At 41.3% G+C, this 16,717-nt stretch overlaps 1 protein-coding gene across 14 annotated transcripts in view; it reads left to right on the forward strand.

Annotated features, from left to right (window-relative positions):
• Nucleotides 1-16,717, forward strand: part of RGS6 (regulator of G protein signaling 6) — a 464,787-nt gene that overhangs the window by 318,718 nt on the left and 129,352 nt on the right. For all 14 annotated transcript variants that reach the window (XR_011651449.1, XM_045201344.3, XM_053927871.2 and 11 more), the window contains one exon: nt 6,011-6,110. Coding sequence is in view for 13 of the 14 variants with exons in the window: in XM_045201344.3 (XP_045057279.2) it covers nt 6,011-6,110 (100 nt within the window). In the remaining variant the exon portion in view is untranslated. The remainder of the gene's footprint in view (nt 1-6,010; nt 6,111-16,717) is intronic.

A 16,717-nucleotide genomic window follows, 5' to 3' on the forward strand; every position in this document is an offset into this window, starting at 1 on the left:
GAACAGATTTTGTCTTTTACCTATTTTTATTACTACAGTAACAAAACAGTGCCTGGCACATTGTAGGTGCTCCATAAATGTCCACTAAACTAGTAAGTGAAGTTGAGTACACTTACAAGTTGAGAATAGCAGTGTGCTGTGTTTTTGAAAATAAAAATGAGAAATGGCCCTATCTTATGGAACCCATATGGGACACAGCACGCTTAGTGAAGCGTGCGTGTTTTGGATTAAGAAATATGATTATCATTCACCAGTTCTGATTTCTGCCTCCAGGCAGATAAGATGTGTCCAAAGAGTCATTTTCACTCATTCACAGATACCAAAACAAAAGGGTCTTTAATGAAATACAGGAGCTGAGCTGACCGTTATTAGTGGCTAGAAATAGGCAACTGATTGCAAAGTCAAGATGAAACGCTTCAATAAAAAAGACTTCCATGCCTGAGGCGTACTCTGCCTTCTTTGCTAAGGTTGTGGCTTTTAAAAAGAAATAATGATGATGACAACAGAGTTTGCCTGTTCTTAAAATTTTTTAATCTTCCACTGAGGCAAAATTGGAGGAGCTAAATAAATGAGCTCATTGGATAATTAATTTTCAGAAAAAAAAAAACTGGCCTTGGCCCCTTGTCATTTCTGTTAGAAATGTCATCTGTATGAGCAGAGAGGTGCAGGTAGGGGCTGGTCAAGAAGGAGAAATGTCAGGGCCTCGTTGGTCCATGTCTCCATCTGGCTTCTGATGCCCTTGGTCCAAAAGGATTTCTCAAAACATCAGAACTTTGTGGTCCTGTCCAGCACCCTTCCCTGACCTCGTACCTCTTAGCCCCCGGAAGCACTCGGCATGGATCCACCTGGAAGATAGGCCCCATGGGGAATGGGAACCCCGAGGTCTGATTGCCTGTCCTACCCTTTCCTCACAGACACAGATTTGCATTTGTCAAGTCAGACAAGTCTCCTGTGTTTTAGAACAAGAAGCCTTACTTAATAACCAAACCTATTGCTGTAGAGGTAAGGAAGGTGAAGTCCAGAGAGGTTAAGTGACTTGTCCAAGGTCAACACAGCAAGTCAGTGAAGCTGAGGCTAGCATTTCTCTTGGGCCTCAGACCTACTGTCCTGCTGTCCTGCTGTGGCTTTAGTTTGGAAAGAGAGGATTGCTACTCCTTACTCTCTCTTATACCCCATGGCTATCTCAGTGAATTATCTCTATTGTCTCATAGTATTCCTCTTTTCAAAGAAAATGTACCCTATGGTATAATGATTTCTGTTTTTCCTGCTGTTTAGAAAAATGTTATACCTGCATGTCAGCGTGGAGGTTTGAGCCCCTTGAAGAAGGGCGTGCTGGTTGTTGTGACCCATCCAGGCAGAACCAGCCAAGCTGGCCATGTGGTTTCTCTGCATCACTTGGCTGTCAGATAAGGGTCACCTGCTAATTGATTGGCACAGTGAAATGTAGGTCCAACATGCTCCTGAATGTCACAGAACTTCATATTAGAGAATGTCAAGGTATTATTGACGTTGCTCTTCTTCAGGAACAAAAGATGTCATAAATTAGATAGACCTGAACAGTCAAGAAAATATAAGTGTCTATACTTCCCCATTTCCCTGCTCCCAACCCAGAAGATGTAATCTATCAATAGAAGGTAAATCCAACTAAGTCCTTGGGACAAAGAGAGAGAATGTTGAGCTCATCAGTCATTGAGCCAAAATCAATTCAGAGATGGTTGATAATCTGATTATCTGGATCAATTTCTGTTTCCTGCTCTACCCCCTTAGGACTGAACTAAACTTTCTCTTCAATACAAACTGTATTAAGTGCCTGTATCTGAAAAGCATGCTGGCAGGCACTGGTTAAGGATGCAAAGATAAATCTTACATTTGATAGACAGACCTTAGGCATTGGAGTCAGAAAGACTTGGGCAAGAATCCTGGCTTTGGCCCTGACCAGTTTTGCTCAGTTGGTTGGGCATCGTTCTGCAAAGTGAAAGGCTGTCGGTTTGATTCCTGGTCAGGGCTCATGCCTGAGTTGCGGGCTTCATCCCCATTCAGGACTGTACAAGAGGCAACCAACCAGTGTTTCTCTTTCACATCGATGTTTCTCTCCCTTTCATTCTCCCTCCCTTCCCTTCTCTCTAAAAATAAATAAATAAAATCTTTTTAAAACATAAAGAAATAAATTTTAAAAATTGTAAAGAAGAATCTTGGCTTTTCCACCTACTAGCTTTGTGTCCTGGGATAATCCCTTAATCTTTCTATGCCTCAATTTCAACATGTTTACTAAGTAAATTTTAAGGGTGAGAAATAAATAAGATAATTTATTGAAAATACCTAAGACAGTATGGATCATAATGTAGGTGTCCTGAAAATGTTTGTCACTATAATTTATGCAATTTCCTGGGAGCTCATTTTTAATTTTTTGATATGTCTGTACTCTTAGCATTTCTCCAGAAACCATGACAAAAAAACTTCAGAGACAGTGTTATTAGCTGCTGTTGGAGTGGCCCGTGCTCCAGAAGCAAACTCAGCTCTCACAAATGTGCCTGACACAGCAATGGAATGGGCTGTGGACTACATATACTCTAAGAATTTTTAGTAGGTAGTGAATGGTGTAGATGGAATTTCTCCATTCTTAAAATGGGTTGGATTCTAGGAGATCATCTAAGATTCATTGATTGTTATTGCCAAGTATTTGTTGTGGCCTCAGTGATTTTTAGTAAGTGCATTTTTTCAGGGTGCTGTTGAACCAGTCAGCTATAGCCACAATTTGGCTGCCTAGCAAACCACCTCAACCTCAGTGGCATATAACAAGAAGCATATACTTCTCGCTCATGAGTCTACAGGGCAGCTGAAGTTTGACTGATCTAACTAGGGGTGGGTCCCTTCCTCTCCAGATGCCTCTCTCCTTCCTTGGAATAACAACTATCCGATGCAGGAGGGCAAGAGTAAAGGTAATCCTAATCATGCAGGTATACTAAAAACCTCTGTTCCGGTGATGTTCAATAACATCCCATTAGCCAGGAAAGTCACATGACCAAGCCAAAAAGTCAAGGAGCAGACTCTGCCCTCCATGAGGCCAGAGCCAGGATTTAGGTATATAATAATAATACAGAGGAGTCAAGAATCGGGGACTGATGAAACACTCTTTTACACCTTTGATGTTGTAAACTACTGCTGGGATGTGACGCCTCTCTGGTCCGTTAAAGAGATTGTCCCTGTCATCTAGCGGTGACCTCTGATGAGTGGTATACCTCTTGGTACACTGTGGGCCAACAGAAGAAGATAGGTCTTGGGTGATCATTTTGTAAGTTTACACAGATGTTGGATTATAATGTTATACACCTGAAACTTATATAATAATAGTAAAGATTTAATGGTGTGATAAAGCAATGAAACAGAGCAGAGGATAAGAGAAGCATGGGGTCTTCCTCTGCACAGCCCATCTTTCCATCCAGCTCACATCAGCAGAGAATGGAAATCATCACCCTTTAATGACAAGTCAGGGTCCCCACTCAACTGAAATATTGGCTTCCCTCCAATTCCCCATGATTTTCAGGCCATTTCATAAAAAGCAGCAATGTAACTCATATGTTGGGTTTCAGATAGCATACTAGATCAAAGCATAGATTACTTTGAAAATGTCCATTTCTCTAGGAATTGCTCCCCTTGACTATCAGGAATACTCAATCTACTCAAAATCGTTGGGTTGAGTTTAGAAGACAAAGGGCGGGGCACCAACTGAAGCTGTAACATGAATGCGAGTGAAAATCCTTCTGTTCCTGGTGTCTGACGGAGTGCAGGTCTTTCAAGAATGGCCCCCTTTCCTAGCTGATATGTCCATCCGCTGCCTCAGGGGTCAGAAGCTTCAGATTCTCTCTCACTAGTGGTACCTCTCAGAAAAACCCAGAAATATCCAGGGGAGAGTGGTCTCCTTGCTTGGCTGGGTTTCTGGGGGTGTTCATTATTGGGTGGCAGATCAGCCCAGGGGTTGGAAGCCTGGAAGTCTATGGCTGGGTTCAAACTCAGATCCACAACTGGGCAGCTATATGACCTCGGGCAGGTTGTTTAACCTCTGTGATGGCCACTGATGCTCCTCACAGGTGGTCAGTTCCCCTCTCCTCCTGGCACCTAGAAGACTGGACCCCCTGGCTCCTTTGTAGTTGGGTGGTGCCATGTAACTAGTGCTGGCCAAAGAACTGTGAGTAAATGTGTTCTGTATACCTTCTGGGCTGTAACATTTAATAACCAGTGCAAGATTCTCCAGAATTTTCTTCTGTCCCTCTTACACAATGACCAGCAACATTCAAGATGGTGGCAGCTTCGTCAGCCTGGGTCCCAGAATACCTACAATTAGCATAGTCCCTGGTGACCTGCAATAGACTTGGAGCATGAGAGAGAAATAATCGTGGTTTTATTAAACCATTGTGATTACGAGGGGTTTTTGTTACCACAACTTAACCTAGATTGGTACACCTCATTGAATCGTGGTTACTTTATATGAAAATAAGGATAAGAGTACAATCTAGTTTATGAAATAATTATGAGGATTAAATAGGATACTATGTGTACAATACTTAGAATAGTACCTAGAACATAATAAATTTTTAATATATTTTATCTATTATCTATTATTATTATTAAGTTATGCCATATCCAACTTTGCCTCTGGCGAGTTATCTATTTATTTCAAAGAGGTTATTAGTCATATAACTGAGAAACTCACCCTCAAATTGCATTACTAGTATGTTAGACTAGGTAAGCTACAGCTTTAAATTTCTAGATTTAACACCATGTGACTCTATGATGGAAGCGTTCAGAAAACCCATCCTGGTGTTTCAAAGATACCCTATTGCTCAGGGGAAGAAAATCTGTGAGAAAACTAAACATTATCTTCTCCCCTTTTCCAGGTGCCTTCCTCCTCTCTACTCACCAAATAAACAAACCAACCCTATGTCCTTGTTTCAGATTTTTCTATAAACTATTCTGAAGATTTCTGCCCAAGCTTGTAAATTCTTAGCTATAAACTGGCAGTCTGTACCTAAGTTTCCCAGTTTAGGTACCTACCTCCATGATAGTCCATCCCCTCTCTCTGTTCTGTTTTCAATATATGTACATAGTATCTGGTCTCTTTTTTAAAACTTTTATTTATTGATTTTTAGAGAAAGACATCAGTTTATTATTCCACTTATTTATACATTCGTTGGTTGTTTCTTATATGTGCCCTGATCAAGGATTGAACCCACAACCTTGGCATAATGGGACGCTGCTCTAACCACCCGAGATGCCCAGCCAGGGCCCATCATATCTGGTTTCATCAATAAGATTGCACCTGGCTCCAGGCCCCAGCACACCCTGGCCTTTCTCCTGAGAGTGTGGTCTTCCTTAGTCCTAAAGGACAGGAGTCTGTCCTTGCTCTCCATTGGCCCTGGCTCAAGGTGGCCACCCTCACACCACCACCACTCACAACTACTGACACTTGTCCTCCAGCCTCTCAATTTCAGAGCTTTCCATGTCTTGATTTATAGTCTTTTTTCCTCTTATGTGACTCTGGCTGGATCTTTTTCTGATCCCAAAGGCAACTCCGTCCATACTTTCTACAGCAGTATGTTACTATATTTGGTTAAACTATAGGAAATTGCCATTGCTCTAGGTTGAATATGGCAACTTCATGTGGTTGAACCTGTATGTGAACTTAATTTGAGAAGGAGGAGGAATTTCACCACATATTGAATGACATGTTGTATCCCATCCAGAATCCTATGTATTTCTCCCTCCTTACCTTGTGAAACTACGGGCTATCCTTACAGACCGTGCGTTATGCTATTGTAAATAACGCCCTACCCTCCCACCCACAGCACGCGGTCCACAGAAGATCCTGCTGCTGTGTTTACTGACTGGCCAGGCAGAGGCTTTTCCTGATATCTACTGTTGGCATCCATGTTCCCACATTTTGACTGTTTATGAAGATATCATTTACTATTACTTTGTGGGAGACAATAATACTTCTTTTCTCTAATTTCAGATTGAAGACATCATCACAAAGATGCAAGATGACAAGACAGGGGGTGTGCCCATCAGAACAGTCAAGAGCTTCCTCTCCAAAATCCCCAGTGTTGTCACAGGTAAACCTTCTTCTTACAAGATTTTGGTGGCAACAGGGAAAGGCTACTGAAGAGATGTGTAGCCTTGATTCTGACCCGGCGGGGGGGGGGGGGGGTGGTATCTCCGAATTTGCGAATAGTAAAGATGAAACCTTCAACAAGCTCCTTCAAGTTGAGTTCTGGTCCTGGTTTCTAGGAAGAAACTATTCTTTTTTGATAAGGACGGTCTTAGCATGCATGACCAGCCCCCTGTGTAGAGGGTAAGGCGCTGGGAAATAACGAGCACGTTAATAAACAGCTCAGCTCACCAGCAGTTTGATGACATACACAAGCACAGAAATATTAAAGAAATTGTTTTAGTGTCAAACAAGCTTTAAGAAAGTCTGATGTTGAAATTTTACAAAAAGCTTTTAAGTTTTTTAACTCACTCGAACTCCTAAAAGAAGAGGTTTTAAAATGTTTTTCTGCATTACTTTGGGGGGTTAGGGTTATGTGTTTTGTTTGATCATTCACCAATAAAAGAGGAGTGAACATTTTTTAAAAATGTTATATCTGGAGAATGGATCCTTGGTCGCCAGGGACTGGGAGTTGGGGGAACAGTGTAATGACAAAGAAATAGCAGGAGGGAATTTTAGGGTGCGATAGGACTGTTCTGTATCCTGATCGTGGTGGTGGGGTAGTGACCTAAATCAGCAGAAGAAACTGATGAGTTACTGGAGACAAGGAAGAAAGTAAGAAGGATATGATTTCTTGGAAGTCAAATTTTCAAGAAAGTGATTTAAAGAACAATGAAGCTGATCTATTAGGTCAAAGAGTCAAGTAAGATAAGGACTGAGAATCAATGATTGAATTTAGCAACATCACACTCCTTGCTGACCTTGATAAGTGTACATTCCATGAAGCATTGAGGGCAAAAAGCTTTGTTGGAATTGGTTCAAGTCAGAAAGGGAAAAGAGCAATTTGAGGTAGTGAGTATAATTAAGCTTTGAAGAAATTTTCTTTAAAAGGAAAAAAATTCAGTGGTATCTAAGTGGGCAAATGGGGTCAGGATTGTAGTATTTCAAATAACATGAATGTGACAATATGTTTATAATGATAGGAATGGCTCACTCAAGAAAAGTGGTGCAGGAGAAACAGGGAGAACTCAAGGAGTGATATCAGCTAGTAGGTAAGAGATTGCGTGGGTAGCCTTGGCTAGGAGCAGGTACAATTTACTCATAGGAAGAAAAGGGAGTCATAATAGATGCACAGAGGTGAAAATAAGCATAGAAATGTGGTAGGAGCTCTTAGGAGTTTTCAAATTATTTGTTTTCTTCGTAATATGGGAAGCAAAGAGGGTAAGATGTGGAAGGTCTGGGAAGAGATTAGAAGCTATCAAATAGTCATCTAGGAAAGTAAAGAAATTGACTAGGTAAATAGAGTTTTGAATGGTAGGTAGCATTTAGGATTCTCCTGAGATGATGAATATTTATGAATTTAAAGAGAGGCAACTCTTTCTGCAGCCACATTTAGCTCCCCAGATTTGGGCACATGACTTCATTAAGGCTGGATCAAGTATGAGAGTATGCTAAATCAAGAAAGAGAGAAAAGAACACCCAAGATGATTGACCATTAAATTTTAACTGAATAAGAAGGCAAGTAGGAACGAGATGCATGAGGAATGGTGAAGAATAGTGACTGCAGTAAGTTGTAGGCCCAGTAACGAAGGAGTTTCGGAGTTGGAGGTGAGAGTAAGAGAGCTAAAGATACATGAGGTAGAGATTGGACAGTGGGATATCTAGGCTGCAATATATCGGTGGTGATAAGGGGTCAGGTCTGACCATGGGAGTAAGTGACAGATGATGTGGAGGTCAAGATCTTTGGAAGAGAGGAGGTCGAGGGACTATGAAGCCATGGTTGTGGAAGACTGAGCTGTCTGGACATTGAAATCACTACTGGGGGGGTGTTAGAGAGGGTGGTTGTTGACCTGTGGTTAAAATCTCTCTAAAATCAGCGCTAGAGGCCTAAGGATCAATAAATGACCTTTTCTTCTCATGGCACACATACACTGATTACTAAAATTCTATGGTACACCAAAAAAAATTATATATTTTGCCTATCTGACAAAAAATAGGTATGATTTTGATTCATTCACATCAGACAGCTATTGTTGTGTTGCCTGTTGTCATTTTTTTATTTGACAATCTAAGAGGAAGGAAGTTAGTGCCACTGACTAAATAGTCAGGTATTGCATGGCTTAAAAATTCTTGCAACACACCGGTTGAAAATTACTGTTCTAAACCATTTGTGATGTTGGTGGGAATGCAGATTGGTGCAGCCACTGTGGAAAGTCATATGGAGTTACCTCAAAAAGTTAAAAGTGGAACTGCCTTAATTAAAAATGGAACTGCCCTATAATCCAGCGATTCTACTTCTGAGAATTTATCCAGAGAGACCCAAAACACTAATTTGAAAGAATGTATGCAGCCCTTTGTTCATTGCAGCATTATTTACAGTGGCCTAGATTTGGAAGTAGCCCAAGTGTCCATCAGTAGATGAGTGGATAACAAGCTGTGGTACATTCACACAGTGGAACACTACACAGCTCTAAATGAGAGAAGGGAACCTTACCCTTTGTGACAGTATGGATGGACCTGCAGAGCACTGTGCTAAGTGGAATAAGCCGGTCAGAGAAAGACAAGAACCATATTATTCCACTTATATGTGGAAGCAAATGAACAAAATAACTAGCATGCAAAATAGAAACAGACTCACAGATACAGAAAACCGGTGACAGCTGTCAGAGGAAAGGGGGCGGGGCAACTGGATGAAAGAACTGAAGGGATAGAGCAAAAAAAGAAACAACTCAGAGACACAGACAACAGTAGGGTGATGACCAGAGGGCATGGGGGGTGGTGAGAGGTAGAAGAGGGTAAAGGGTGATGAAGACTAGACTTGGGATGGTAAACACACAGTACAAATACAGATGATGTATTACAGAATTGTATACTTGAAACCTATATAATTTTATTAACCAAGGTCACCCCAATAAATTCAATAAAAATAAATAAATAAGAAATTACCAAAACTGACATATAAAGAGTTTTAAAATTGAATAACTCTATACCTATTTAAAGGAACTGAATTCATAGTTCAAAATTTCCCCCAAATTAAAACCATAGTCCAGATTGGCTTCCTAGGTAAATTCTATTAAAGATTTAAAGGAAGAAATCATACTAGTTGTACATTGACGAGGTGAGAATACTTCTCAGATCATTTCATGGAACTAAGATTATCCTGATACCAAAATTAGACCAAGACATTACAAGAAAAGAGAAACAAGTACAATGCCTCTCATGAAACTCGCTGCGAAGTTTTTTAACCAGAATATTAGCAAATTGAGTCCAATAACATATTTAAGTCAGGAGTTGGCAGACTGTCTGCTAAAGCCAAGTGGCAATATGGTGGGCAGTGGGGACCATACAGTCTCTCTTGTGATTATTCTACTCTGCCCTTGTAAGGCAAAAACAGCATAGGGAGTATGTAAATGATAGCAGTGGCCGTGTTTCTATGAAACTGTCTTTATAAAAATGGGGGGCAAGTCATAATTTGTATCTCATAAACAAGATATTGAGCAAAAGAAGGCAAATGCAGAATAACATACACTGTATGATTCCATTTATATAAAATTCAAAAAACAAACTATGGAATGATAATATTGAGGGATCTATAACAGGTGACAAAAGTGACCAGAAAAGTATAGAAGTGACTACCAGTTACCTCTAAAGGACAGTTACCTCTACCTCTAATTATAATTAAGATAATATATTCAAGGAACTCCTGGAGCGTCGGGGAAACTTTTTTAATCTTTGTTATGGTAATGTGAATGTCTTCTTTGAATAATTCAAACAGTGCATATTTATATGTAATGTCTTATGATTTTTTAAAGGTTTTTTTCCTTTTTTAAAGAATATAAAGTAATTTGAAGTCAGGTTAGTGAATAAGGTCCAGGAAATGCCAATTGCCAATGCAAAGTGCCAATCTTGGTTTTAATAAGGTATGACTCTGCATAAACGAAGCTGGTTTTCTCATTGTCCCTATAAACTGGTTCATAAGTTTAATTCCAAAAAGGATTTCCAAAACCATCTGTGGCACAGCCGACACTAATTGAAATAAGGATATAGCCTCCAAGGGGCCAACTCTGAAAAAGACAAAGCTTAATTAAATATTGACTATGCTGTGTTTGCCTTAACAAGTATAACTCAACTATAACGCATTTTCTTTAAATGCATGCCTTTTTTTAATTTTCTTCTAATGAGGTTCATTTTAGTAACAACATCCTAAAATCCCATCAAGTTATACTGTGAAAGCAAAAGGCGTAACTCTGATATTCTTGGCCTTTATGCCATTAAAATCTGACTCTAAATGTCACATTCATTCATCTTTTTCACATTTTTCTTCTTGGATGTTTTTCCCTTTGAGAAGAAATGCTAAGTGGAATAAATGAAGGAACAGGCAGCTCATTTATTAAAAGGGAAAATACACCAAACAACCCTCTCATTTGTGCTGTAGAATGTCTTTTTTAAACACTTCTATTAAAAAGTCTGTTTCAGAGCGAGATAAAATTTAAGAAGAGACTCAAATCCAGATTAATTGTAATTGACCCAGGGTCACTGAGACTTTTTAAAGGGAAAAATCAGGAAACTAGTGTGGGCACCGGGCCCTGTGTGCAACGAAGGATGGTGCGGGAGCCACAATGACTATCGACTTTATTGAGCCAGCTGTTGCCTCATAGGATTCTATCCACTAAACGGCTGGGTGTGTGGCTGCGAGGAAGACACTAGCAAAATCAGGTTGCTGGTAGGAAGCCTGTGTGGAGATCGGGAACAGGGAGACCTTTCATTTTCAGCTTAGCTCCGTATGCAGTTGATTTTGTCATTTTGTTCTACTGAGCACAGTGGTACCAGACAAAGCTATACTTTAGGGAAACACAAAACATTGGCAATAACATTTTTAAATAGTTACGGCATGTATTATGTATTTAAACATTTTTAAGCCAAATTTAGATGTCATTGTGTCATCTATGAAGGGTTTCTTTTCTTAAACATACCGACTTCAATAAGGCATGTTCTGCACAAATAAAGCCTAATTCTACCTTCAGCTGCAACCAGAGGAAATTTGAAGTTATTTTTATATAAAACTTGCATTGCCCTGGCCTATGTGGCTCAGTTGGTTGGAGTGTCTTCCTGTAACCAATAGGTTGAAGGTTTGATTCCTGGTCAAGGCACGTACCTAGTTGCAGGTTCAATCCCCGGTCTGGGTGTGTATGGGAGGCAACTAGTTGATGCTTCTCTCTTGCATTAATGTTTCTCTCTCTCCCTTCCTGTCCCCCTAAAACAGGGATGTCAAACTCATTTTCACTGGGGGCCACATCACCCTCATAGTTGCCTTCAAAGGGCCAAATGTAATTTTAGGACTGTATAAATGTAACTGCTCCTTAACTAGGGGCAAGGAGCTCGGCACTGCTGCTGGGTAGAAACAAGGTGCCGGGCCGTATAAAACAAGGTGGAGGGCTGGATTTGGCTTGCAGGCCCTGTGTTTGCTACCTGTGCCCTAGAGTATCAGAGAATTAATGATGACAATATTTGTCGAGTTCATCATAGCTAACACTTGAGTATCAAATTGTCTAAAACATTCCCATCTTCATCCTATGTATATAAGCAGGCTGCTGGGGTGGGGGTTGATTGGAGAATCCAAAGAGGGCACTCTATGGAGTCACTGTTCATAAGTTATCCTAAATACTCTGTAAATCCAAGTATTTCCTTCCTCTAAACCAAGTGAAAAGGGCTAGCAAATAGGGACCATAGTGTGCTGTGATGCCCAAGGAAAGAGATATGGAAAACACTAACCCCCAGAACCCCTGTGACCCCTGGAGTCTCAAGGAAGGACCTCAGTGGAAATAGAAGAAGAGGTAGAGGAAGGAGAAATGAAGTAAAGCTTACCCTACTCCACCCTAAGACCCTCTAACAGGGCTGGTTGAAGGGAAAGCCATAAGAGTTAAGTTGGGATTTAAATTTTAAACTGAACTACTTGCAAGTAACCAGAAATCTAAAATATCTAAGACATCATTAAATAAGAGCAAATGTGATTTGACTTTTCATGTTTGAGGACAGTGAGTAGAGAAAAGTAAAGTCATTTCACGTGCATACTTCACTGAGTTCATATTGTTCAATAAACTGGATAAAATACTTAATGGCGAAAGGAATCTGGGCCTCCTGTTCCTCCTTACACAGCTGACTAGATGTCAGAAGAAACCCCTGTGGCACAGAACATTGAACTGGTGAGACAGGGTGCACATCTTCAGAGGCTGTAACCTGGAAAGTGAGATTCCAGAGAAGTAAGCCAGTGTTGGATCAGCCTTTTCTCAGAGGACGTCTGTCAGTCCAAGGTGGTCCTGAGCCTGGATTTTAAGAGTTCGTGCAGGTGGGTGTCAAGCAACAAAACTGAGAGGGAGACAGTGACTTCAGCACCATCACTGGGTGAACCAGATGGAAAAGGGCCTCCAAAAGGGAGGTGAGGGGAATATTGGTTCTAGTCTTGGTTACTACTAGAGTGAAAGAAAGGAGAAAAAAATATCTCCCTAGATAATTTCTAATTCCAAATTTCTTGCTGGTTTGTTGTCTTACCAAACCCCATGTGGCCCAAAAGAGCCAAACAAACATATAAAGTTTCCTTTGTGGTATGAACTTCTATGTCAGAATGGCCATCGTAACCAAATTAACAAACAGCAAGTGCTGGCAAGGTTGTGGAGAAAAGGGAACCCTAGTGCACTGTTGGTGGGAATGCAGACTGGTGCAGCCACTGTGGAAAAGAGTATGGAATTTCCTCAGAAAACTAAAAATTAAACTGCCTTATGACCCACCAATTCCACTGCTAGGATTATACCCCAAGAATCCTGAAACACCAATTCAAAAGAACCTATGCACCCTAATATTCATAGCAGCACAATTTACAATAGCCAAGTGTTGGAAGCAACCTAAGTGCCCATCACTAAATGAATGAGTGGATCAAAAAACTGTGGTACATATACACAATGGAATTCTACGCAGTAGAAAGAAAGAAGGAGCTCCTACAGTTTGCAACGGCATGGATGGAACTGGACAGCGTTATGCCAAGTGAAATAAGCCAGGCAGTGAAAGACAAATACCATATGATCTCACCTATAAGTGTAACCTAATGAACAAAACAAACAAGCAAGAAAAATATAACCAGAGACATTGAAATAAAGAACTGACAATAACCAGAGGTGGGGAGTGGATAATGGGGAGGAAAAGGGGAAGGGTCATCAAGGAACCTGTATAAAGGACACATGGACAAAGCCAAGGGGGTTAGGATGGAGAGTGGGAGGTAGGGATGGGTGGGGCCGGGGAGTGGTGAGGGGAAAATGGAGACAAATGTACTTGAACAACAATTTTTTTAAAAAGAAAAGAAAAAAAAATAAATAATATATAAAGTTCTCTATATCAGTTCTGCCCTAAGGTACCTGGCAGAAGCAATGACATCTCATCTCTGGAGGAAAACACTTTAAATATGAGCCTCAAACAAAAATCCCTAGAAATGTAGGTAAACGAACCTACATGAGTGAAAGTCAGCAGAAAGCACAAGTAGCAGAATCCAACGCATGAAGATTGCAGATGTTGGAATTATTATGTACCCATATATAAACCAATTGTTAGGACAGACCATGTGAAATTGCCGTTTTTGTAGGTCAAAACTGGGCAATATCAGAAATTTCACATATTTAACCTAATATTTTGAAAGAAATGAGCCCTGGCCAGTGGGCTCAGTTGGTTGGAATGTTGTCCTGTAACCAAAAGGTTTCAAGTTTGATTCCTGGTTGGAGCACGTGCCTAGGTTGCAGGTTTGACCCCCCAACTGGAAGCATACAGGAGGTGACCCATCAATACTTCTCTCTCGCATAGATATTTCTCTCTCTCCTGCCTCTCACTCTAAAAAAGAAATGAAAAAATGTCCTTAGGTAAGGATAAAAAAAAAAAAGAAATGAGAAGGTATTATAAATATAAGCTTTTAATGAATTTTTTACAATACTCCCACATATAAATTACCAGTTGTTTGCACCTGGGTTCTGCAAACATTTGATAAACAAATAGATTCAATCTTACATAAACTTTTAGAAACAATAGAAGAAAAACTTGGTAAGTCTCCAACTCATTCTACAAGATTAATTCAACCCTAATATCCAAACTAGACAGTGCCAGTGTGGCATAGGGAAATTACAGCCCACCTTGTTTCATAAACATGGATTTTTAAAATCCTAAACAAAATAATAGAAAATTCAATCTACAAACTCTAGGGAGGAAAGAGATCACAGTTCTTGTGGAATAAAGAAAATAGAAACTCGGGGGGAACCAAGATGGCGGCGTAGGTAGACACACTGCGCCTCCTCGCACAACCAGAGCTGACGGACAATCGAGCAGCGGGTGGGACCGACGCCAAGGAAATAGAAAATAAACATTCATCCAGACTGGTAGGAGGGGCGGAGACGGGCACTGGGGTGGTGAGGACTCGAGTGGCTGTGGCGGGACTGAGACTGGCGGAGTGTGGGACGGATGGCGCAGGCAGTCCGAGCACTAGCGGACCCTGCGGCCCCACATTTGCACAGATAAACCCAGAGGGCCGGACTCAGAGTGGTGGAGAGTGGGGCAGGCAGAGTGGCGGGTAGCACCCTGCGGCACCACATTCGCCCACAGATAAACCGGACAAACGGGAAGCAGACCGAGCAGCCCAGGGCTCCAGCTCAGGGAAATAAAGCCTCAAACCTCTGATTGAAAGCGCCCCTGGGGGTTGGGGCGGCAGCAGGAGAGACTCCCAGCCTCACAGGAGAGGTTGTTGGAGAGACCCACAGGGGCCTAGAGTGTGCGCAGGCCCGCTTACTCGGGAACCAGCACCAGAGTGGCCCAGTTTGATTGTGGGTATCGGAGTGAAAGATTGAAATCCGGAGGAGAGTGAGGTGTGCGCCATTGCTCCCTCTCGGCCCCTCCCCCACGTACAGGGTCACAGCGCAGGGACCAGCATTACCCCGCCCTGGTGAACACCTAAGGCTCCGCCCCTTAAAGTAACAGGCGCGCCAAGAAAAACAAACAAACAAACAAAAATGGCCCAAATGACAGAACACTTCAAATCTCCTGAAAAAATACAACTAAGCGACGAAGAGATAGCTAACCTATCGGATGCACAGTTCAAAGCACTGGTTATCAATATGCTCACAGACTTGGTTGAATCTGTTCGAAAAACAGATGAAAAAATGAAGCCTGTGCTAAGAGAAACAAGGGAAAATGTACAGGGAACCAATAGTGATGAGAAGGAAACTGGGACTCAAATCAATGGTATGGACCAGAAGGAAGAAATAAACATCCAACCAGAAAAGAATGAAGAAACAAGAACTTGGAAAAATGAGGAGAGGCTTAGGAACCTCCAGGACACCTTGAAACGTTCCAACATCCGAATTATAGGGGTGCCAGAAGGAGAAGAGGAAGAACAAAAAATTGAAAACTTATTTGAACAAATAATGAAGGAGAACTTCCCCGATCTGGCAAAGGAAATAGACTTCCGGGAAGTCCAGGAAGCTCAGAGAGTCCCAAAGAAGCTGGACCCAAGGAGGAACACAACAAGGCACATCATAATTACATTACCCAAGATTAAACGCAAGGACCTACATCCAAGATTACTGTATCCAGCAAAGCTATCATTTAGAATGGAAGGGAAGATAAAGTGCTTCTCAGATAAGGTCAAGTTAAAGAAGTTCATCATCACCCAGCCCTTATTATATGAAATGTTAAAGGGAGTTACCTAAGAAAAAGAAGATCAAAAATAGGAACAGTAAAAATGACAGCAAACTCACAGTTATTAACGACCACACCTAAAACAAAAACCAGAGCAAACTAGGCAAACAACTAGAACATGAGGGTTGTCAATAAGGGAGTGGGAGGGGGAGAGGGGGGGAAAGGTACAGAGAATAAGTAGCATAGATGATAGGTGGAAAATAGACAGGGGGAGGGTAAAAATAGTGTAGGAAATGTAGAAGCCAAAGAACTTATAAGTATGACCCATGGACATGAACTATGGGAGGGAATGTGGGAGGGAGGGGGGTGGGCAGGATGGAGTGGAGTGAGGCGGGCGGGAAATGGGACAACTGTAATAGCATAATCAATAAATATATTTTTAAAAAAAAACATGCAAACAAAACACACGTAATTGGAGGCCTGAAAGGCCACCCGTGTAATTAATAGCTCGGTTTGCCCTCGCAGGGAGCAGTGGACTTGCAAGCGGTGAAATTAAACATCGCTTTGTGCTCAGTGTTTTGCGACATTTGATCTGAGCCAAAAGACCGAGAAGCGAGGTGTGCTCAGTATTTTTTTTTAATTACAGTTATAATAAAGTGACTGTATTGCTTCTTTAATTAAACAAATGACCAAATAAATCAATAAAGATGTCCTGTTTTAATAAAAGCAAAAAAAAAAAAAGAAAAAGAAAATAGAAACTCAAAGAGCGGGCCGAGCTCTTACAAAGAGCAGGGACACTGAGCACTGGCAGAGGCCTGGGGTCATACCGGTGCTGGGGTCACGTGG

The sequence above is a fragment of the Desmodus rotundus genome, chromosome 7 (genome assembly GCF_022682495.2).
Source record: "Desmodus rotundus isolate HL8 chromosome 7, HLdesRot8A.1, whole genome shotgun sequence".
NCBI lineage: Eukaryota > Metazoa > Chordata > Mammalia > Chiroptera > Phyllostomidae > Desmodus > Desmodus rotundus.